Source organism: Octodon degus, unplaced genomic scaffold, assembly GCF_000260255.1.
Source record: "Octodon degus isolate 3935 unplaced genomic scaffold, OctDeg1.0 scaffold00022, whole genome shotgun sequence".
NCBI classification, from domain to species: domain Eukaryota; kingdom Metazoa; phylum Chordata; class Mammalia; order Rodentia; family Octodontidae; genus Octodon; species Octodon degus.
This window is the reverse complement of record NW_004524598.1, coordinates 15,754,886-15,778,965: the sequence shown is the minus strand read 5'-3', so window position 1 is coordinate 15,778,965 and position 24,080 is coordinate 15,754,886. Positions and strand designations below refer to the sequence as shown.

At 42.0% G+C, this 24,080-nt stretch overlaps 1 protein-coding gene across 6 annotated transcripts in view; it reads left to right on the top strand.

The window, feature by feature from the left end:
- Nucleotides 1-23,631, top strand: part of Dopey1 (dopey family member 1) — a 92,477-nt gene extending 68,846 nt beyond the window's left edge. For 2 of the 6 annotated variants that reach the window (XM_023712013.1, XM_023712010.1), the window contains exons 23-38: nt 814-948; nt 3,303-3,358; nt 4,765-4,869; nt 7,947-8,013; nt 8,235-8,379; nt 8,546-8,625; nt 9,778-9,887; nt 10,116-10,265; nt 10,406-10,467; nt 12,013-12,165; nt 13,207-13,343; nt 14,782-14,837; nt 15,776-15,940; nt 18,503-18,632; nt 20,741-20,797; nt 23,054-23,631. In XM_023712013.1, the coding sequence (XP_023567781.1) occupies nt 814-948; nt 3,303-3,358; nt 4,765-4,869; nt 7,947-8,013; nt 8,235-8,379; nt 8,546-8,625; nt 9,778-9,887; nt 10,116-10,265; nt 10,406-10,467; nt 12,013-12,165; nt 13,207-13,343; nt 14,782-14,837; nt 15,776-15,940; nt 18,503-18,632; nt 20,741-20,797; nt 23,054-23,359 (1,914 nt within the window). In that variant the 3' untranslated portion in view covers nt 23,360-23,631. Of the gene's footprint in view, nt 1-813; nt 949-3,302; nt 3,359-4,764; nt 4,870-7,946; nt 8,014-8,234; nt 8,380-8,545; nt 8,626-8,731; nt 8,861-9,777; nt 9,888-10,115; nt 10,266-10,405; nt 10,468-12,012; nt 12,166-13,206; nt 13,344-14,781; nt 14,838-15,775; nt 15,941-18,502; nt 18,633-20,740; nt 20,798-23,053 lie in introns of those variants that run through there. The other 4 variants (XM_023712012.1, XR_002820473.1, XM_023712015.1 and 1 more) reach the window with 4 other exon arrangements.
- Nucleotides 23,632-24,080: the final 449 nt, after the last annotated feature.

Genomic DNA, 24,080 nt, shown 5'->3' with positions numbered 1-24,080 from the left:
TCCAGAACGTGGGGATAAAGAGAAGATCTTAAAATCTAAAGAAGAAAAGCTGCTGGTCCCATTCAAAAAAACAATGATGAAAGCTTAGTAGGGACAGTGGGACTTCGCTGAGGAAGTAGTGTGAGCCTGCAGGCTGTGTAGCCAGACTTTCTCTCAAGGGGTTTTCAGCCATGCAGTGTGAAGCACAAGCTGCAGCTCCGAGAAGCGGGAAGCGGGAGGCAGGGGGCAAAGGCGAGTGCGCGGTCAGAGGCTGACAGTCACTGGCACACTCAGGGGTGAACGTGTGAGACATATAATATGAAGACGGTAACCAACAAGAGGCAGCTTGTCACACTGGCAAAGCCACGGGTTGTACCAGAAGAGAGACGGCGGGGGTCCAGCAGACAGCACAGCCCTCAGTAGTCCTGCGAACACTGGATGCTGGGTTAAAAGTATATTTCGTTGGCAAAAGAAGAAAATGTAAGAAAGTTAAATCTGTTTTCTGAAGAAATCAGTAAATAATGTCTGAAAGTTTTTAAAATTGGGGAAAATGCTTCATGTTACTTGGAAGTAGCAGAAAATACCCACAAGAGTAGAGTGTAGTTGTGGACAAGACAAGATACTGCCATCTGTTCCTACAAGACTTTTCTCCTAGTTTATTTTCAATTTTTAATTGGTGTGCATTAATTTATTAAGTTTTTAAATAAATTTCACCTAAAATGGTCAAGTGACATCTTTATATTAAGAAAATGCCATAAAATGTTCTCCTAATTGTGTGAATTCTCTGAAGGTGCTTTATACACGCACACATAAATACGGTGGTGTGTTGTCCAGGTTATTCCTGCTGCCAGTGAAGAACAGCTTTTGCTAGTGGAATTGGTTCGCTCAATCAGTGTCATGAGAGCAGAAACTGTTATCCAGACTGTAAAAGAAGTTGTAAAGCAGCCCCCGGCCATAGCCAAGGACAAGGTGAGAAAGCTTTGCTTTGCTTTGGTTTACAATTCAGTTTTAGAAATGATGCTTATAGGTAAGCTATTTCTCTGTCTATTACTGACCTTTTAACCACAGTACAGAGTGTTAATAAGAGTCCATATCACTGCTGTAACACACACACACACACACACACACACACACACACACTCTGTAGTCACTATGCTGATCATTCTTATAGTGAGAGAAAAGCAGTCATCATTCATACATCAAAGGTGCACAGAAACTGTATGGTCAAGTTCTTAGTGGAGATTTTCCTGAATACTTAAAGGAAAAGCACAGAAGCCAGGGCCACGTGTTTGTTTACCGTTTACACAGCTCCCTCATTGTGGAAACCCCTCCAAGGCTTACCATAACCTTGGTTCTAGACAGTGTCATTTCTTGACCACGAACAATGGTAAGCTCTCTAAGGGCTACAAAAACAAATAGCGTAGTCTCCACTCATGTTGCTGTGTCTCGAAATAGGTGAACTTCAAAGCCTACAAGTCATTCTTTCATCCATTGCAGTCAGTTGATTAGAAATTTGTGGGCTTCTACTCTTTCTGCCCTTGGTTCAAGCAATAGGAAGACATTGCATTTTTTAGAAAAGATCCACCAACTGCAAATATTCAACTTTGAGTCAAACCAAAATTAGACATCATCCCATCTTTAATACATGGAACTGAAAATGTTAACTCCTTTTTCCTTTTTCAGAATCTTTTTCTTCAACTGCCAAAGAAAAAGAGTATTTGTGTATGTTAATAGCATTCTTACAAACTTGTTTTCACACAGCGGGGGGTTGCAGTATGTATGCATTGTGTGTTGGGCGTGTAATCCGGACCCAAAGCACTAGGCGCGCACCATATCACTTAGCTAAGCCCCAGCCTCCGTGTTCACGCGTCACTAACTCCCACTCTGTTTTCAGAGCACCTGTGGAGCACTGTTATAGGCCGGTTAGCACACAGGTGCAGGCTCAGCTGTGCATGATGTTGGACAGAGACAGAGGGCCACAATTAAGGGCTATAAAAACAAGCCAGTCCTGCTCGTGCGTCAGATGATACCTCTGCTAAGCGTGAATGTGTGAGACCCATTACTTTTCATTAAGGAATAAGAGGGAACCCTTTTAGGAAATACTGTAGCTGGGTTGAAAAAGAACAAATGCGCTCATGTCAGTGGCCATCAGTGTCACTTTCAAGGGGAGGTATATTCTGTTTATTACATGCTGCACTCACACTGTCTTTAATGACTCCATTGTTTAGCTATTAAGAATGAACCAAATAGCCAAGCTAATTCTGTTATGATCAGAGAATGTGGTCATTATTATAGTGATTCCTGGAAATCTGTTGAGTCTTGTTTTGTGCCTTAATATGAAGTCAATTTTAAAGAACATACATGTCCATGTGAACAATATGTATAGATCTTAGTTGCTTGGTACAAAATTCCTTATGTCCATGAACCTTATTTAGTTGTGCTGCATAAATTTTATATACTTTCACTGTTTTCTTATTTGCCTGACTATGTAACTTGAAGAGACACGTGAAAATTTTCTGTAGTATTGCCAATTTTAATCTTTTATTTATTTGGTACAGTCTCACTACGCAGCTCGGATTTGTAGTGATCCTCTTGTCTCAGCCTCCCAGTGCTGCACCACCAGGAATGGTTTTGGTGGCTGGCACAGTGCACCTCGGGCTCCAGGGCTGGCATGGCATGCAGTACCAGGGATTGAACTTGGGTCCTTGTGCTTGCCAGACAGGCATTTAGGCCAATGAGCTATCTCCCCCTCCCCTTGCTTTACATATATTGAGGCAATTTATAAATATTAAATTTTCTAATGAATGAAAAAAAGAATGAACCAAAATTTAATCATATATGTATAGTGAGATAGTCTTAATACATATTTAATAAAATTTCTACCTAATTCTGATAGCACCAAGCATAAGCTACTTAAAAAATAAGTAAAAATATGTCTGAGTATTAGACCATAACTCAGTGGTGTAGTGTTTGCTTAGCATGCACAAAACCCAGGATTCAATCCTTAGTACCACACACACACACACACACACTAATCCTGATGCTTACAGAGTGAATCTTTATTTCAGAGTCACTGGTGGAATATTAACTTTTGATATGTGTAAGGCACAAAACTTGACAATTTTTCATCTATTTTTAATTTTTAAATAGCTCTTACAATTATGGATTTACTCTTAAGTAGAAGAGAGCTACATGGGCTTTTTAAAATAATAAACTAGTATTTGATTTTTTTATTAAAAACTGGTAATGAGATAGAGTATTTACAACAATGAAAAAGCAAAGGCAGAATTTTTCACTATAAAATTTATTTCTTTTGTTTACAGAAACATCTTTCTCTGGAAGTCTGCATGCTTCAGTTTTTCTATGCTTATATTCAACGGTAAGATCACTAGATCTCTTTGCTTCATTCACAGTGTATAAAGGTCAAAAATATAGGAGGAAAAGCATGTGAATTCTTTCAAGAAATTTCAAGAGCTTAGATTTTTTGTGTATTTTCCTGAAACTAAAATAAATGCAAGAAACTAAACATTACTTATGGCTATATTAATCAAAATCATGTATATGCTAATATCCCTACTGTACAACTACAAGCCAAAAGACCTAAAGGTGCTGACCATATGTTAAAGCAGTGAATCATAAGAAAATCACTTAAATGCAAATAAAAAGCTGAACCTACTTTTAAAGTCATGCTTATTGCCACTGAATTAATATTTTGATGTAAGTGAGCATGCAGCAGTCCAATTTTCAGAAAGGTATCAGAAATAACATGAAATGTCTTCTTGTTTGGTATTCCATTTTATATTTAGTAGCCCTCTGAATAGAAGTTTAATGGATTTGAGTTTTGATAAATGTCTTACTTACAAAAATGAATCTTAATCCTCCCTTATAGGAAGTTCCATTTTAATCATCAAGTTTGGCATCTGTGTGTGATTTATGACTACCATTTATAAAATCGGGTTCTTCCCATGTACTCCGATTGATTAAAACTTAGAGCAAGGATTGCCCAGAATCTGCATTTAAATACAGAACAGTGTTAAAGTTAAGCTGAAACCAAAATTTTTGATTTGTTTCCTTCCAAGTGGGAACTGATGTTCAGATTAGACTAAAAGCCCTCCCTAGCAGGAGGCAGAAGGTGGAGACTCACAGGGAAGAAAGGCATGCACAGGCAGGGCGGGTGGGGAGTATCTGACAGTTACTAGCTAAGAACTTTCGCAGTTCTGTTGTACTTCTGAGCTTTGTAAGGCAAACTCTCTAGATTAAGACATTGTACTCTTTATAATATACTTAGTCATCTTCTTATTAGTAGAAATGTATTAGTAGAAAATGTAAAGCCTTCAGTTTTATTCTACCATGGTCTAGGAAACCAGCGTAAGAGTTTGTCCCTGACCCAGGGGTGGCATAGGGGGTTTTGGGGGCAAACATGAAAGATGAAAAGACATAGTTTAGAAGGCAGGGGATCAGGGGCTCTTGCCTCCAGAGGACAGAGGGCCCTGAGCATTTGGGCCTTTTATTCACTTAGGAGAGCGAGCGAATAGTGTCATGCAAGCTGCATCTGCCTTCTGTCATCTACAGCGTGTGACCTGGTGAACACGCATATCTCAGCCGTGTGGGCTGTTCCCTGGAACCTGCCCTGTGCCAGCATACCAGCTCATTGTCTGGTTGCCTGCAGTGGTCAGTAAAAGAATGCTTCAGAATAAGTAATAAAAAACCTGTTAGAATCCTTAGGATGATATAAAGAAAAAGCATGTCATAGCCCTGTATGTACGCACTATGTTTATCTTGCAGAATTCCAGTACCCAGCTTAGTAGATAGCTGGGCATCACTGTTGATACTTTTAAAAGACTCTATTCAACTGAGTCTTCCAGCTCCTGGACAGTTTCTTATACTTGGGTAAGTAACTTCACTGAAAAATGTTATTTCAAAGGGCTAGAGATGTGGCTCCAGTGGTAGAGCGCTTACTTAGCACATGCAAGGCCTTGGCTGAGTGGCACTCTATTCTGAATGAAGCATATTGCTGAATAAGAGCGTTTTGGGTGACCGTGTGATCTCTCTACTAATTGAAACCAGACATATAAGGCTTGTCAAAGAAGGAAGAGAGAAAACTGTGTAGCTATTCATACCTAACATGTAGGTGTGCTGAAATGCTGAAGTGGAGCTGTCACACAGTATCCTGGCGTGGGGAGGTACAGGGTGAAGGAGGCTGAGAGGATGAGTAGCACACCCAAAGGGGAGTTGCCTAGAAGTGGAGCATCTGAACTGGATGCCAAACATGGGCAGGCGTGTAATATGTACCTTCTCTTCATATCTTGGAGTTCCTGACCTATGTTAAAACTTTGTATGATTTGACAAATGCCCATCACCTTTACTTATCAGCAAGTGTCATGTTGTAACAATGCCATTTTGTTTTGTTTTGTTTTTTGTGGTACCAGGGATTGAACTTGGGACTTTGTGCTTGCCAGGCAGGCACTTAATAATACCTGTTTTTTGTTCACAGGTATGGGTTCATAGTAGGTTTCTAATGAATAGTTGTTAAGGGTATAGATGTGGTAGGAGCAGGAGGTCTGTATAGAGACAGGCAAGAAGGTGACAGGGTCAGACACAGGGAGTAGAATGGTGGGAAGGGTAAATGAAGAGGGAGATGGGTGCTAGTTAGGGAAGGACTTGGGATGCTAAAGAATTCCACCTCAGTGGGCGAGAGTAATCATGTTGAAGAGGGACATGGCTCATGCAAGTCTGTAGGAGGTGGCGGCTGGAGAGGAAAGAAACTGAGCTAGAGGTCACTTTCTTTTTTTCTTTCATGTATTTGGTTGTTACAGGATTCCACTATGTAGCTTGGACTCATAGTGATCCTCCTGTTTTCAGCTTCCCCAGCGCTGGGATTACAGGCATACGCTACCGTGCCCTGACTCTGTGGCTGACTCAGCACACGTGTGTGTAGGGTGGGTGTGCCTGGCACTGCATGTAGTGCCAGGGATCGAACTTTGGTCCCTGCACTTGCCTAAGCTTGCCTAAGCAGGCACTTAGTCTGCTGAGCTATCTCGCTGGCCCTAGGAGTCATTTTCAGATGGGGAGGGTATGATTAGTGGTGAAGGGATTAAACGAGCAAGACAAGGAGTCAACAGAGCAGACAGAAAAGGAAGTAACAAAATTAGCAGAAAGCCAGGTTGAGTCGGTGTTTCAGAAACAAGTTGGCAAAGAGGACACAATAAGCAGCTCTAGAGAGGTTGACGAAGATTAGGAATAGTAAGAGGCTGTGTTTGCTGCTGCTCTGGCAACACTGGTGACTGAGGAGAGAAGCTTGTGAGGTGGCGATTTTATGCATACGTTAGTGGCAAAGGGTAAGGGGGGAAACTTTGAAGGTGTTTGACATGAGAACAAAGAAAAACGAGAAGGTAGCAGGGGGAAAGGTGGCTTAGAAGCTGCCCTTTGCACAGTGAGGCAAGCCTCGAGATGGTACAGCAAAGGCATGAAGCCATACTCTCCCTGGCTCAGGCGTCAGCTCCCTTACGTGCTGCTCTGTGGTCCTGGGGAAGGTACTTAACCTCTCCACCTATGCAGTCAGAGTGCCAGTAGTGCCTCCGTTCTGAAGTTGTTGAGTTAGGGAGTTAACATTTGTTAAATTCGTAGAACAGTCCCTGGCCATTAATAAGTACTATGTAAGTGGACAGTAATAGAAGTTTCTAGAGAAAAGTGCTCATTGATAGCACCGGCTTCTGGAGTCCTTTTGAGGAGATGATGAACAGAAAATGGCATGGATAAGAGTGACAAAAAAGGATGCGCTTTCTCTAAGACCTTGCTCCTCAGAGTTTGCCCCACCTGCTAGCAGCACTGGAAACCTGGAAGCTTGCTGAAACACAGAATTTCGGGTTCTACCCAGACTGCCTGAGTGAGAATCTGTATTTCAACAGGATCCTCAAATGACACTATTTTAAAAAGGACTGTTTCAGGCATAAAGGAAGAGTTGGTGTAAATGTTACTCCAACCTTGTATTACATCAGACAGCCTGATGACCTCACTCAGAGCCACCAAGGACCACCAGCTTATCAGACTGGATATACAGTGAACCAAGTGGGAAGCAAGTTTGTGCTCTTCTTAGACTGTTGTACGTGGTTTTTAACGGAGAAACATAGAGGCTGGAAATACAGCAGCCTCATAAAGACTTCTGATGTGTCTAATCTTAAGCCCTTATCTTTCTTTTGCTTGCGCATCACCAGGAAATGAGCCTGAGGCTTTCCTACTGAGCTACATCCCTTGCTCTATTTTTCCACTCTGTAAGAACAGGATCTTGCTAAACAGCCCAGGCACACGGCTCAGACTTTCAAGACCGAGATCCTGGTACCTCAGCCTCTCAAGGTGTGGGATCTCAGGCATAGGCCACCACATGGAGCTCCCCACCCACTCCAAAAGTGGACCTCTCCCAGGGTATTTTCCAGTCCATCAAACAAGAACACTACATGCCTGTCTAGCTCAGAGTTGTAAGACTGATAGAGGGAGCACATGTACTTATTTTTTCCTTGAATCACCAGATAATCCTGGTTAATTTGATTAAAAATTGAAACTGTTGTGATTTGTTGCTTTCCCCTATAAGGTTGCAGTTTCATTTTCTTAATATGACTGAGCATTAAAATGAAGACTGAACATTTTTACATATACTAAAAACTTGCAAGTGTTGGTGCTATTATCATTGTATCTTTTTTTTTTTTTTTTGGCAGACCTGAGGATTGAACTCAGGCCCTTGCACTTGCCAGGGAAGCACTTATTCCACTGAGCCATGTCCCCGGCCCCCATCATTCTATCTTTTCATGCATGTTTAGGTATATCAGTTGGGTCATGAAATTTGAATATATATTCAATGCTAAAAACAGAAATTGAGACCACAGAGCTACTTACTGTGAGAAACCAGATTGGGTCATTTTCTTTAGACTAACACATTTTGTTTCTGTGTTTTTATTTTGGTGGTCTTTTAGGGTTCTGAATGAGTTTATTATGAAAAACCCTAGCCTGGAAAATAAAAAAGACCAAAGAGACCTTCAGGTAAGGCATGCCCAACTGTGTTTCTCCTTGTCATCAACTTGCATGTAAGAGGGCCATAAAAGATAATCAATGAAGTTCTCCCAACTCCTGACCTTCTATAAAAATAAGCAGTGTCTTGTAAAATATCTCATGTCAGAAAATAAAAACTAGAAGTTAATGAATACGCATGCATGTGGGAATGTGCACTCGTACCAGGCAGTGGCTTCTCCTTGTGTCTTTAGGATGTGACTCATAAAATAGTGGACGCTATTGGTGCCATTGCTGGTTCTTCTCTGGAGCAAACAACTTGGCTGAGACGAAACCTAGAAGTTAAGCCTTCTCCAAAAATAAAAGTAGATGGGATCATTTTGGAATCTGATGTTGAAGGTATTTGTCTCGGGCATTGAGTTTGTTTTCTGTAAAATAAGTCATCTCTTATAGTACCATGAGTATCATAAATTGATCCCTTTTCTCATTATTAGCAAATAACTTTTTTTTTTTGAGTGGGAACATACTAACCAGTGTTTACTTACCTGTCTTTTCTCATCTGTAGATATGTTATCTCCTGCCATGGAAACCTCCAACATAACCCCCTCCGTGTACAGCGTCCACGCACTGACGCTGCTCTCTGAGGTAAGCAGTATCAAGGTTTTATTTAACAAGAACTTGTAAGTAAAGTTTGATAGCAAAACATAAGCAAAGTATTTTTTTTTAAAAAAAAAGTATGTATTTAGTATAGGGACTCACTACACAGCTCAGACTCATAGTGATCTCCCTGCTCCAGCATCCCCAGCGCTAGGAAGATAGGCGTGCAGCATTACACCAGGTTTTGGTGGCGAACTCAGCACAGCAGGGGCAGGATCAGCTGGGCGTGTGGTGCCGGGGATGGAACCCAGGTCCTTGCGCTTGCCAGGCAGGTGCTCAGACTGCTGAGCTATTTCCCCAGCCCCAGCAAAGTACTGGTTTTGGCTTTTTGGTGGAACAGGGGATTGAACTCAGGCCCTTGTGCTTGCCAGGGAAGCGCTTGTTCCGCTGAGCCATCTCCCCGGCCCCAAAGTATTGTTACAGAGAAGTTTTATTTTGAAAAATTATTCTTTTTCTAGAAATCACTATATAGCATGAACGAATGTAAAGCTCTGGCCTTGAATTTTGTTTAACATTAGTGAAAGTAATGTTAGCTACTCTTACACTGTTCTCCCTGCACATTAGTTTTCAAAAAATTTTAAGAAATGAAACTGCTTTTATGTATTCCATTATGATAAGGAGGAAGGAGGTGGAGTAGTGATGTTACACTGTGAAAGATTTTACAAGTTAGCAACATCTTCATAGACTCCTTTTAACCAAATAATGGGAAAAGAACAGAGTTTGTAATCTTTGTTTTGTTTTTTTGGGGTTTTTTTGGTGAAACCGGGGATTGAACTTGGGCCCTTACACTTGCCAGGGAAGCGCTTATTCCACTGAGCCATCCCCCCAACCCCCAGAGTTTGTAATCTTAAGTCCACTGTTTACTCACTGTGACATTAGAAGATTCTGTACCTCTTTTTTTATACTTCCCTATCTCTGTTGGAAATAACAAAATCTGTCTATATTTATACTCTATAGCTATAATGGACAAAAAATAGATTGTGGCAGAAATCTATTTTTAATATAAATGATTTAGAGAGATCTCAATTGAAATCATTCTCATTTTTAAGGCAGCTAAGTTTTCTTACAAACTGAGCATTACTACCTCGGTGCTGTCAGTTTCTACTTACTGATTATTGCACTTCATTTCTCATGTCTTAGATTCTGGCTCACCTTTTGGATATGGTTTTCTATAGCGATGAAAAGGAGCGAGTTATTCCTTTACTTGTAAACATTATGCATTATGTTGTGCCCTACCTCCGAAATCACAGGTACTGTTATGACTTACATAGATTTACAGTAATTTATAGCCTTTTAGAAACAAGTTGTTTATAGTTTAAGTAGATTTAAATTAATTCATAGCCTGTTAGGAACAAGTTGTTTCCCCATTGCTGTTTTTGGAATTAAGCACTAACTAGCAGTATTTCGATGGTGCTGTTGCATGTCCTTGTGTCAGGCTTCTGAGGTGAATGGGAACACACATGGTGTTCTCCTTTCAGTGCACATAACGCCCCTAGCTACCGAGCCTGTGTCCAGCTCCTCAGCAGTCTCAGTGGCTACCAGTACACACGAAGAGCTTGGAAGAAAGAAGCCTTTGACCTCTTCATGGACCCCAGCTTCTTTCAGATGGATGCCTCCTGTGTTAACCAGTAAGTCGTCCTGCTCACTGATGCAGTAGCAGACTGTGTAGCTCTTAAAGCTCAGAGACAACTGCAGTCAACTGCTATCCCACCCTGCTGCAGCAAGTAACAAGAGCAAACTTACATACTGTAACCCTTTTCTTTTACAGTTGGAGAGCTATTATGGATAATCTGATGACCCATGATAAGACAACGTTTAGAGATTTGATGAGTAAGTATTGTGGGATGACAGTGCACATGAAGACTTTCCTGTGCATGATTCGTTCTTACTACTTTGTTCTTTAGGAAACTACTAAATTAGTTATCAAGAAGTGCACAGTATGCTGTGAGAATATATTACTAAAACTTACACTGGGCAACTTAGTGATAAACCAGAGGTAAAATTATCTTTTTGGGGCAACTAGTGGAAGGGACCATATCCACATTGGCTCAAAATTGTTTCTCAGAATACAGCATAGTGCTGTACCTTGCATGGAGTAGGCTTCATTAACAACTGCTGAATGACAGTTGCAAAGGCAGACAGGTGAAGACCCTAAAGCTCTGGGGCTCTGTTTCTGGTCCTCTGAAGGAAGGGAGGGGCCAAGGTCAGAATTGCCCTCTCCATCGCTTTCTCCTTAGTCTCCATAACTCTGCATTAGGGCTCCCTTTAATGTTCTTCTGGAGAAAAAACAGTATTTTTTAAAAATGATTTGAAAGGGCTGGTGAGATGGCTCAGTGGTCTAAAGCACCTACTTAGAACAAGCTCAGCAAAGCACAGGGACCACGGTTCAATCCCCCAGCACCACATGCCAGCCAGCCCCACTCCCTGGTGGGCTGAGCTGGACACACACACACACACACACACACACACACACACACACACACAAATTAAAAAAAATGATTTGAAAGTTACTAAACTAACTGAAATAGCAATGAAACTGTCTGCCATCTATAGGATTTTGTGTTGTGTGGCTGGTTTGGTTTTTTCAGTACTGAGATTAAATCCAGGGCTTTTACACTGAACCATATCCCCAGCCCTTTTTATTATTTTTTTCTTGAGACATGTTCTTGCCAGGTGACTAATTTGCCCAGGCAAGGCTTGAACTTGCAGTCCTGTCTCAGCTCTGAGCACGCTGGGATTTCACACATATAGCACCATGCCCCGATAAACGCTGTATACATTCTGTAGCCCAAGGTACAGTCTTCTCTTATGGGAAAAAGCATTATTTTATCACTTTTGCTCAGCTTCATAAACTTGTTTTAAGTTTCAAATTCATTCAACAGATGTTCATTAAAAGACAACAGTGGGCTAGGCATTATGTTCATTTAGTCAAATAAAAAATGATTTCAGAGAATAAAAAATTATGAAAGAAGTGGGGCTGTCTATGATAAGACTTTTTAAAAACAGCTAGAGTTCATATTTGGTGTGAAATTAAAGCCATGCTGAAGCCATGCTGCGGAGTGAGGCAAAGGATCTAAGCAGACAGCATGAAGTACGGAAGTTTCATAAATAGCATCAGTAATTTCACCTACCGCCGCAGTTGTCAGTGTTTCTGTCCCCGCAATACAGTCCCCACTCCTGGCCTCCTGGCACGTGTGTGCTTATCTGTCTGCCGCTCTCCTGTGCCAGAGTGTCCTGTGTCCTCTTCCCCATGTTCTTCTCACTCTCTCTAGTGTCCCTGGACATCTACCTACTTTTAAAAACAAGTAACAGAAAAATCTTACAGATGACTAAATGACTGTGTGTGTCATCACCTCTCTCGCGTCTTTTCTTTAGCCCGAGTTGCCGTGGCTCAAAGCAGTTCACTGAATCTCTTTGCAAACAGAGATGTGGAGCTGGAACAGAGAGCCATGCTTCTCAAAAGATTAGCCTTTGCCATTTTTAGCAGTGAAATTGACCAATACCAGAAATACCTACCTGATATACAAGGTAAAGAGTTAAAAGCACTTCTTTTATTCTATCTTCTGAAGTACAGGGATCTTTGTTTCTTAACAAAAGTTTCCCCTAAGTTGTAATTTGGTGTGAAACATACCTTGCATATAATCAGAAATTTCCTACTGAAACCACAAAACGTATGTCCAGCATCTAAGGGAACCCAGGACTGAATGTGTAGGAGTCACCTGAATATGGTCTGTAGTCTGTTGCTTGGTTCATAGTCCTCAGGAATTCATGTTAGAGGCTAACACGACTATTTCACTGTGGACAGACACAGTAGTGCTTTCATTCTGGACAAGACGCTAATACATCCTGAGGAGAGGACACAGACGGGCAGAGCCCCTCAGCTGTGGTTAGAAGCACTTGGAGGGTGTAATTAGAGTATGTGGGGGATATAGAAGGTTTCTGATAATCTTCATTAAATAGATTTGGTGACTTCCTGTATCCAGAAGAATACAGTGCACTTCTGTGCCACCAAATCGCTTTACAGTGCCGATGAACTTTAACCTAGAGATGGAGTGAGTAGGGAGAGGGAAGAAAAAAATCATTTAGATGTGTTATGTACATATACCAACTCCCCACAATGAATGTACTGCAAACAGGCACTAATAGAAAAGAACAAGGAAAGATTTTCTGTGCAGTCCCTGTACTGTGCAGCCTCCAGCACCAGGAACCTGGTAATGTGACCGTTGGCCTGTCCCTCCTGAGATTTTTCTCCCAGAATGTGAGTTCCCCTTTTTCCCTTTGTAATGTACCTGATTTCAGGAATATAACATGCAGACTCAAAGCATGGCCCATGGACCAGTGCCCATCCTGTGTCCTATTCATGATAAATACAGAAATTTAGATAAACACTTATCATTTGCTAGAATCCAGTGTACCTAGTAAGAAAATGATACATATTTGTCATTTTCATGGAATTTTTTAAAGGTGGATCTTTACTTCAGATAGCTTTAGAATTACTGTACTAGATCAAAAGTACTATATGATGAGTCAGACTACTTCAGCAATGAAAATATACTGCATTTCTTGCAGAGAGATTGGTTGAAAGTCTCCGTTTGCCCCAGGTGCCAACTCTTCATTCTCAAGTGTTCCTGTTTTTCAGAGTATTACTTTTAAGAATGTCTCCACAACATCTTACCTCACTCTGGCCTACCATGATCACCGAACTCGTGAGTCAACTTCAATTGTCAGGTTACAATCTAAACTCTGGAACAGTGTGACCGGTTTCCATGTTTATTAGCTAAAACTCATCTTGAAAGAGACTAAATTCAGTGTATGTACTAAGAACTTTTATAGTTCAAAAAGAGATGGAGTCAGGCTCCATCTCCTTACAGTTAGCTTGTAAATTTTCAGTTATGCACTGCAGATGGCCAGCTGTTCATGAAACAGTGCAGCAGGCCGGCTTGGTGTTCGGCGTCCCTGCGCTCTTACCCTGGCCACGTCAACAGGTCTGGTTCTCACCGTAAGCAGTTCCTGTAGTGACAGTAGTAGGGAGCTGGATTTGAGGGACTGGACGGATGGCTGGGGCACTTTCCCGCTGCAGCACAGCACCAGCCCCTTGCCACGCAAGGGACAGGCTTCTTTCTGCTCAGTTCTTTGCATAGCTGCCCAGCCCCAAGGCAGAAAGGCCTGGCTGGGGGTCCAGCAGGGGACAGCTGCTACTGTCAGGAGGGTGGGAAGCAGGAAAGGGAGGACCAGGGTGGAGGCGCCTCCCTCCAGGCCCTGCCCCAGGGACCCACCTTCAGACCAGAGCCCCGCCTCCTTCCAACAAGCCAGCAGTGGCACCGCATGACTCAGGCACTGTCCCAGCCCCACCCACGAGTGCCTAAGACCTGTGGGGGACATTTTCCACATAAACTGTTAACACTGGCCAAGGCATATATTCACTGTTGAAGTGCAGAGCCTACCCCAGCTAAGCTGGTGCTAGAGCCACTGAGGAAGATTTCTGCACTCTGGATCTGCGGAGCTTTCCCAGGTCACCTGCACTATTCAGTGACCTCCTGTCAGCACCATCCTCAGCCTCACCTCACAGGAATGATTTGGGATTCAGCAAGGATTGACAAGGAGAGAAAGGGAAAGGAATCCACCGCTCCAAAGTCGGACTTCATAATTGCCTCACAAAGCAGTCAGCATTGTGCTGAGGAGACAGTTAGATGGCCTAAGCACCTGCCTCGCAAGCGCCAGAACCCAGGTTCTATCCCCGGTACCACATCCAGTGCCTGACCCAAAATCGGACGTGGTGGCAGAGGCCTGTAATCCTGGCGCTGGGGAGGCGGAGACAGGATCACTAGGGGACCCAGCTGCGTAGTGAAACCCTGTACCAAATTTTTTTTTAAAAGGTCTTTTTTACTACTACATTTTTCTTTTTTTTTTTTAGTAACTGTGACTCTGACTCTGTCCCATCATCACTAAAATCTGCCTTTATCTCACGGGACTCTGCCAGATGGTTAGCAAGGCTCTGTGCTGCTAAACACTCAAGTCTTCCTTTCAGAAAAAAATCTTGAATATATCCTAAAATTTATTAATAAAAATATAGCCTAAAGATAACTTGAAAGGATTACATAATCCATTAATACAAACTTTTAACACTTATTTAATGTTCTTTAGGTACAGGTATTTTTATTGATGGAGCAGGAACTCACTGCTGATGAAGATATTTCACGGTAATATGCAACTTACTTCATTACATTCTTTGCAGTTCTTAATACCCTCCTGTTATCCAGAATTTTCCTCTGGAGAGTGTGCATACTATTTCCTCACAGCTAAGAGTGAACATACTATTTTGTCTGAGTATCTTGTATGAATGGTCCAATGGTTTAACTGATCATGTTAAGATATAATGTATTTTCACTCCGTCCTGAGACTGGATTAACACACTAGCAGTTATAGCCTTCGGACTCTAGATGCAAACACAATCCAGCACAGTACTGTTTCAGCAACATGAGCCATATTGAGATGGTCACTGTCTGGTCCCCTGCGAAGTACAGGAGGTACTTGCAGTCGAAGTATCCAGATCTAGAATGTTCTAAATGTAACGTTTCTACAATGTCATTTTTTTGTTTAAACTATAATGACCTACTTTATTCTTCATGGGGGCATTTATTTATGAACCTAATTTACACACTAAGTTTTGTCTCAATTCACAAACTGAGAAGTTCCTTTCAGATCATGTGTCTACAGTCTCCTGTACTGATAATTGTTTTTTACTATCGAAAATGTCTGCCTTGCAAAAAGAAACTGAAGAGTAGTAAGGTTTATGAGTTACACTGGTTATTTGTATATATACTGAGTATGTTATTTTTATATTCTTAAAATTACAGAGAAGCAGAGCCAGGGAGATAGCTCAGCAGAATAAGCGCCTGCCTGGCAAGTGCAAGGTCCTGAGTTCAATCCCTGGTACCACAAAAAAAAAAAAAAAAAATTAGAGAAGCATGAATTTTTTGACACAGCAAAACTAAGTATCATGATCAATAATTTAGCAACAATTACTGGTGCACTTAATCAGAATGACTGGAAAATACTGGCTGGTAGTTCAGATGTCCCAGAATTCCTCATGAAGCAAGTGGGTCCAGCTACTGACAGTGCCATGTCTTCTTTACAGGACTTCAGGCCCCTCTGTAGCTGGCCTAGAAACCACCTACACGGGAGGCAATGGCTTTTCCACATCATATAACAGCCAGCGGTGGTTGAACCTTTATCTCTCTGCCTGCAAATTTTTGGATTTGGCTCTAGCACTGCCCTCTGAAAATCTCCCTCAATTTCAGATGTAAGTAAAAGCATTGAAAACCCATTAAGAAGGCAGATTTGAAAATACATTTACCTTGGTTATTAACATCTGTCACTAAAAATTTAAAGTTGAAATATTTTTAGTACTTCTTTTGGCAAAGGATAGGAGAACACATTTACTGGAAGAGAATGGCTGGTGTGGCTATGTTAGCAGGGCTTGAATCAATGAACTGAGTACCATGCAGAGGGGAGCACAGGGGAACGGGACCACAGCCTTTCAAGCCCAGCGAAGCAGTCACACAGCTGAGCCGTGCTGTATGTGACGTCACAGTAATAGCACGAGAGACCTCGCCCAGCTTCTCATTCAGAGCAAGCCCTGAGAGTACTTTTTGAAGTGAGGTGCTGAGTGAGGGCCGGAGCACATGTGAAGGCCGTGCAGGCGGTATCGGAGGTGCAGAGGCAGGCTGTTGAGAGAAGGGGCTGGCAAAGGACTTGGTGATTAGGTCTACCTGGCTGAACACTGCGGAGAGAGGACGAGAGATGCGCAGGGCTGCTTCATCTGATAGTGAACTCAACTAAAAGGAGTAGGGAGAAAACTAGTAAGCAAATGCCGATTATGCCATACTCATAATGCCTAAAAGTACTTAAGAATAGTTTTCCATATCTAAATCTTGAAATAGGCAAACTATGACGTTCTAATAAAAATGTAGCTAAAACTTGAGAATCTGTGCCCCAAATCAAACATTTATACAGTATAAGATGCTGTTACACTGTAGCATGGAATGCCGTTAAGATAAAGAGTAAGCAATCTTTTTATTTGGACATATTTAAATCTTCAAGATTTGCTTACTTTTCATTAAATTTGATGGTAAAAAGTAGAAATGTTTAGATTAATTCCTTTTCCCATTTGAAGGCCATCTCCATCTACTTCTTCATGAATTTCAATGGGTATCTGTCAAATTCAAATCCTAGGAAAGTTTAGAAAAGGATAACAAGAGTAAGAAAGGTGGAAGTGGCCAAAATTAGCCAGGAAGCTTGCAAGCAGGAGATAGACACTATGCCTTTCCGTGCTTTAAGATGCACTCTGGCTGTGTATGCTACTGACCTGAAGTCTCCCACGGTAAGGACCAGAGTTATTTTGTCACTGCAAAACATGATGGCACACGTGGCTCAGTGGCAAGCAGTCTGCTTATTATCTATCACACAGCGGCAGCACCACGAGAAAAATGGCTACTAACACCGAAAAAGTGCTAAGCTGGACCGGCCTGATAGCTCAGCGGACTAAAGCGCCTGCTTAAGCAGAGCGCAGAGGCCAGGGTTCCATCCCTGGCCTGCCTTGCCAGTCCTCACCCCTGGGGCGTGCTAGGATGGCGATTGACACTGGGCGTGCCTAGAATCCCAGCACTTGGCTGAAAACAGGAGGATCACTATAGTCCTATCTACACAGTGAGACCCTGTACCAAATGTATAAAAAAATAAAAAGTGCTAAGCTGTAATCATATGAGAAACTGCAATGAAAATTATAGGGCCTGGGGATGTAGCTCAGCAGTGCAGCACCTGCCTGGCAGGCACGAGGTCCTGAGTTCAATTCCCAGTACCTCCCAAAAAAAACCCATATAGATAGCCATCAGAATGGTAAAGACCCAAGAACTGCTTTGCCTTACTCTTAAAAGAATCACTTTTGTTGGAAGTGTACACTGATGTTATTCACTTCTCCAGAGGGTTGTATTTACTGAAAATGTAAATGTACTTTTTCTTTAACAGTTCTGCTACATCTAAGGATTTATCCTAACATTATATATCCTAACATGCATAAAAAATTTTTCTATCTGTAGCGTGTGCTATATGGCACTTGTTTTTACAACAAGAACTAGAACAATCTAGGAGACTTTGTTAAATCTGTGGAATACCATGTCACTTTAGAAAAATGGGTTTAGCATGATATGGAATGATCTCCAAGATATGTAATTAGGTCAGAACAAGCAGGAAAATGTTTATTTTTCCTAAAGGGGAGTTGGGGGAAAAGGGTTCCCTATATATATGCTCTTCCATGACAAACTATTTCCATAGAAGTACAGGAAACTAATGGGTTTGTGGTGGCTGAAAGACAACTTTTTTCTCTTATCTCCTTTATATTACTTGAAATTTTTCCATAGTGAAATATTTGGAGAAAACCAAAAATATAAAGGAGGTGTGGCACAAGTCCTATTTAAATATTTAAATTTTCAGTCCTGAGCCTACTTACTGTTTTTCAGGAACATTCAGTCAATTATGTTAGAAAATCAGGTATTTATCAGTCTACAGTAGTACAAAGAGATAGTAAACTACACAAAAGCATTTCCTTTTAAGAAGTTTTTGCCTATTAACTAATAAGGAGTGGAATAGTTATTGGCTCTGTGCTTGTGCAAAATAGTAATCCGGACTTCTGGGTTTACATGTCATCATCCCTCAAAGCTACCTTTATTGATCAAGCAAAGATTCAGAGGTTAAAAGGCCACCTGAGGTGTCAGGCCAGGAGCGGTGGCACAGGTGGCGTCTGCACGCTCTCAGGTTACAGTGACTGTCACGAAGGCACTTATGACGTGACCTCTTCCACACGCAGGTACCGCTGGGCCTTTATTCCAGAAGCCTCGGATGACTCGGGCTTGGAAGTCAGGAGGCAGGGCATACATCAACGCGAATTTAAACCTTATGTGGTACGACTAGCAAAACTTCTCCGGAAAAGGGCAAAGGTATTAATTTCTTTTTTAATATGCTTTCATTACCTGCATGTCGCATTTTACTTTTGTATTGTTAGATTATGTGATCACAGTAAATCCCCAACTTACAACTGAATTCCGTTCTGGGAGAATGCTCCTGTCAGATTCATGTGCACCTGGCACAGCGGGCCTCTCGTGTGCGCCTGTGAGACGCTGCCGCTCGAACGTCAGTAAGTCAGGGATTGCTGTGCTGCATGCTGCAGGAAGTAACTCACACTGGCCAAGCTGTTATTAAACAGTTGCTGGGACACTGAGCATGCTGTCAAATTGAGCTATTTTGCAAACAAGCCCCTACCTTTCAGAACTGATATAAACCTAGTATTTATGAACATTAAAAAAATATAGCCAGGTACAATGGCACATGCCTGTCAGCCCAGCTGTGGAGGAGGTGGAAACAACTGCAAGTCTGAGGCCAGACTGGGCAATTTAGCAAGATCTTACCCATCTCAAGAAATAAAAAATAAAGGAAATATTTGATTTTCAGCTCTGGAGACTGATACCAAGGCCTTGTACATGCTAGGCAAATGCTTAAATCCCAGCCCAGTACTCATTTTTTAAAAAGTCTTTTGTATGCTAATAACATCTATCTTAAAATATGTTTTTCTCAGAGTAAAAACCTCATGATTACCCAGGTAAGACCTAGCAACGTAGTCCTAGAAGGGTCTTATGTCAAACCTTAAGAATTTAGTGCACCTACAGTATTCCTCTGAACACCTTGATGAAAAACAGGTGTGAGTTAACTGAGAAAAATGCAATTCTACAAGGAAGTGTAAAATAAATATCAGATTGACTTCAACAATAGTGATTAAAGAGATTATACATTTTAAATTTTAATAAACTGACAGGATCATTTAATTAGAATTGAATCAGCTAACCTTGATTAAAGAAATTAGCAGTCCATTTGTGAAGTAAAATGTACATACTAAAAGCTCGTTTTCTTTTTTTGCTTATAACCTAAACTATTCCTTATCCTGCCCAGTATACCCATAAAAGTCTGAAGTGTCTCATCAAACAACACTTGACCTTAATGTGTATTTTCTAGTTTCCACTGTTGCTACTGAACATGTCCCACTTTAATAGTTTTCAAAGCCCTCCTCCGCAAATCCTGCAGTTTTTAAAACCCTAAGAATTACCTACTGAAAAGGTAGTGAAGAGATTCAAAAAAATTTAAAGCTTCTACTTAGGAGATATTCTTCAGGCTTAACGATGAAAATGTACTTAAAACATGTATCGTAAATAAGCAAACTGCAGGAAAATAAGGTTGTGAAATGCGTAGTGGCGCCCCGTTCACTGCATGGTTCTGGAGAGCGCTGCCACACGGGCGTTGGAGAGGCGGCCACCGCCGCAGGGCACTAGGCTTCTGCTTGCTAAATGAACTGTTTGCAAACAGAAGGCTACACTTCGGTCATTTCATATCACATTAATTTACTGCATACCTCTGCCAAGAACAAGACTAATGAAACTGCCACACTCATTATTGGGCCTTTGTTGTTATTAATCTTTTGTCACTTTTTGCATTAAATTTTTTTGAAAATAAACTACAGTTTTGGGATGATGTAAGTTTTGTGAGGTTTAGTTTGTAGTGTCTGCTTTGTGTGATCAGAAATTTTTCCAATCAGGAAGCAGTTCCTAAACTGAATTCAACATACTATACACTGAAATGGAAGAATGTGATTAAAAAGGAGGTTTTTCTTAGAACTCGCTGTATAATCCCAAGTGCTTCTTTAGGAGCTAAATAAAAGGACAAAGATGTGCATGAACGCTGGATTTAGTTTAGGAATGGACATGGTTACTCTGCTATCACAGGGCTTGGAAAAGTAGTCATGACAAACTCAGAAATAGCGTCATTTCACATGACCCCAAGACACATGCCATCTGAGATCTTCTGAGATCTTCCCGGATCTCAGAAGACCTCTCCCTTATCTAAAGGACACGCAGGTGGTTCCCAGAAGCCATGCCCCACAGTAATACAACTAGGGTACTCTGATGGGGAAGCATCTTCCTACACTCTTTAAACAAGGTCTTCAAGGCCAAGCAGTTTTCAATGATACAAAGGCTCTGAGTTCTCTTTCCTTCCACAGGACGAGGAGGACTTTAAGACAGTGATTGTGGAGGGAGTGGAGATGGCCAGACATCAGGTGAGGGTGGCTGTTTGATGCTTGTGATGCAGCAGCAAGGCTGCCACATCTGGACCCAATAGTGAAACACAAAACCCAGGTCTGCATTTCATCAGATTCAAGAGAGGTAAACAGGAAGGAAGTCCTGCTCCATGTGTGGGCTACGAAGTCAGAGGAGGAATTCTGTATGGGAACATTTGACTTTAATGGGGAGGACACAGTATAATTCTGATAAAGAATGGAATAATTGGGCTGAGGAGATAGCTCAGCAATCCAAGTGCCTACCTGGCAAGCACAAGGACCCGGGTTCAATCCCTGGTACCTGCATGCTGTGCCAGCCACCGAAACCAGGCGTGGTGGCGCGTGCCTCTAAAGGAGGCTGAGACAGGAGAATCACTAGGAGTCTGAGCACAGCGAGATCCTGTACCGAATAAGTAGAATAAAGATACAAGATTAAATAAAAATAAAATAGTATCATCACCAAAACTGTGCTCATGTCAAGAGCTTGCAAAAATAAAAAATCCCTGTCTTAAAGCACCTCTTGATAGGTAATACAAATAAAAAGTCAAGCCATGGTTGTCTTACATTTATAAACAAACTATATAGAGGGTGCAGTACACTACTGATTCTCCTTCAGAGGTAAATTCATCCCTGTGCCCTTTGGTATAGACGATGAAGTTGTAGTCTGATTCAGGGGAACAGCAGTAGTGTGCTTAGCCAGTACTGACAGCTGCTGATGTGAGAGACACGCAAAGGTCAGCGCCATAATTAAGACAGTGCATGATACTTCTGCTATACTATCATCTAGATCAGAGTTTAAATAATTACTAAGAAAACTGACAGTTGAGTTTTTGTCATCTGGGGGGCCTTAGGAGGGCAGAGATAAAGAACTAGATGACCTTTTCCTGTTTTCTTAGAGTCTCTTATTAACACTTGGCTTTACAATAAGCAGACAACGCTGGGGCCATCGCTTAGTGGTCAAGTGTGTGTTTAACATGCTGTCTTCGACTGCTAGCATCACACACACAAACGCAAACAGACAAGCCTTGAGACCACAAGAATTTTGCATCTTTCTCCACAAGGATGTAGGTGGTATTAAAATATTAGGTAAACAGTGGAAATTTCTCAACAACATCAGATCTTAGGAGAGAAACTCCATTTGTCAATCAAGTGGTTCTCCTTCCTAAGTCTTAATGAATCATGATTTTTTTCCTTTTTTCTATATAATACATTGTTTACTTTAATTGTGGTGTTTTATGTGATTTTGTTCAAGTACAAGCATCTACATCTTTCTCTAGAAAGACCAATACATATGGCTGTGTAATTCAGCTGGCTTTTCTTCCTTTGAGACAGTCTTGCGGTGTAGCTCATGCTAGCTTTGAACTTGCTGTGCAGCTCCGGCTGGGCCTGAACTCTCAGTCCTCCTGCCTCAGCCTTCACAGTGCTGAGATGACAGGAATGCACCACTATTGCCACATTTCTAGCTGGTTTCTGAAATGAGCTCAAACAAAGTATTGGTGCTTGTATTTAGTTGACAGTTTGCAAAATACATTCTCATCTGGCTCTCCTGCTGCCATTAGGTAGCTTTTCCCATTTTATCCCCCAGAACTTTTATGCCCTCTCCAAGGATGCAATGCAGTAAGTAGCAGGCCCAGCCAAACACGAACCCAGCTCCGCTGGCTCCAAGGCAAGCTTCCTCTCCTTCCTGCTTAGCACAGCCAAAAAGGCAACAGCAGTGTCTCCTGGGCGTCCCTTCTCTTCTCTGTGGTACAACACACTTTTGGACCCCGCTATCATCTTGGGGCAAGTTCAGGCCATTTAGCTTGCTAATGTAGGAAGCTCACTGTCCTTTCCTAATTCTTTCATAACCATTTGTGACCTAGTCCTTGGTTGTATTAGTAGTGGGAGTCCAGAAATCAAGGAGCCTGTCATTTCTATTGACTCCTTATCACTAAAATAAATTCTAATTATACTTACCTGTGCATTATGGCTGGAAATTATTATTACACGAGGCAGGTTAGACTCCTACATATAAAATTAGCCAAGAGTATGAAAGGCCTTAAAAACCAGGCTTTTGGGCCGGAGGTATAGCTCAGTGACACAGCACCTGCCTGGCAAGTGCGAGGTGCTGAGTTCAATTCCCAGTACCAGAAGAGACAAGGTTTTCATCAGGCCTGAATGCAGACTAACATCACCTGTGTTCATTTCTAACCGACTGCTGATGTTTATGTCCGTCTGCTGTTTCTAACACAACACACCAATGACTGTTCTCCACAGAAGAACCCAGAGGAAGACCCCTCGGGGAGAGCGCTGGGCTGGGAGCCCGGCCACCTGCTGCTCACCGTCTGCACCGTGCGCAACATGGAGCAGCTGCTGCCGTTCTTCAACGTCCTCAGCCAGGTCTTCAACAGCAAAGTCACAAGTCGGTGTGGAGGCCACTCAGGGAGCCCCGTCCTCTACGCAAACACCTTCCCTAACAAGGACATGAAAATGGAGAACCACAAAGCATTTTCCAGCAAAGCCAGGCAAAAAATAGAAGAGATGGTGGAGAAGGACTTTCTGGAAGGGGTGATAAAAACTTGAGCCCCACCCGTGGTCTCACTGCAGTTATTTAAAACAGATACACTCCTGAGTTGTATAGTTTGTTTTCCTTTTTATATATGTAACAGAACACATTTTAGGTTATATTTAAATATTTGTAAAGAAGAAGAGCTAGTGTCTGAATGTGGCCTGGCTCAAGGTAAATAGTGCTGGCTCATGCTGAGTATGGTGCCTACAAGGCGCTCTCTGTATATCTGGTCCATTGTTTTATTGTCCTGAATTGTCTTCAAAATACACACATTTTTTTCTAATGGTTTCAGGTGTTGTTTAATTTAGACTGGGTAGGGATTTCTGGCTACCCACTACTAGCCATGCTCTAGTACCCGAATGGTTCGCCATCAGAGGCTTAAGAACATTAGATTTAGGTCTTTCAAATCCCTTCACTGAGAGCAGGGCCGGAAAACCATCATGCGTACGTAGCTTCGTAAGGACAGCACGGGCAGCTTCCCCTCCGCTGGGGCGTGGAGAGGGGCCATCCCTGTTCATGCCTCCTGATTCCTGATGGTGGTAAGTGATCGGATACCACACCGGTGCTGTGCCATAGAACACTGAGCAGCATAAGGTCTTTAACACGTCCCCATTTGCACTGTGGCTGGGGAACAACACCTCGTAGGTAACGGTGACACCAAAGATGTGACACGAAGATGGTAATCAGATTTAATTTTCCAGTGTTCTGAATGATTTGTTCCTTGCATACACTGTA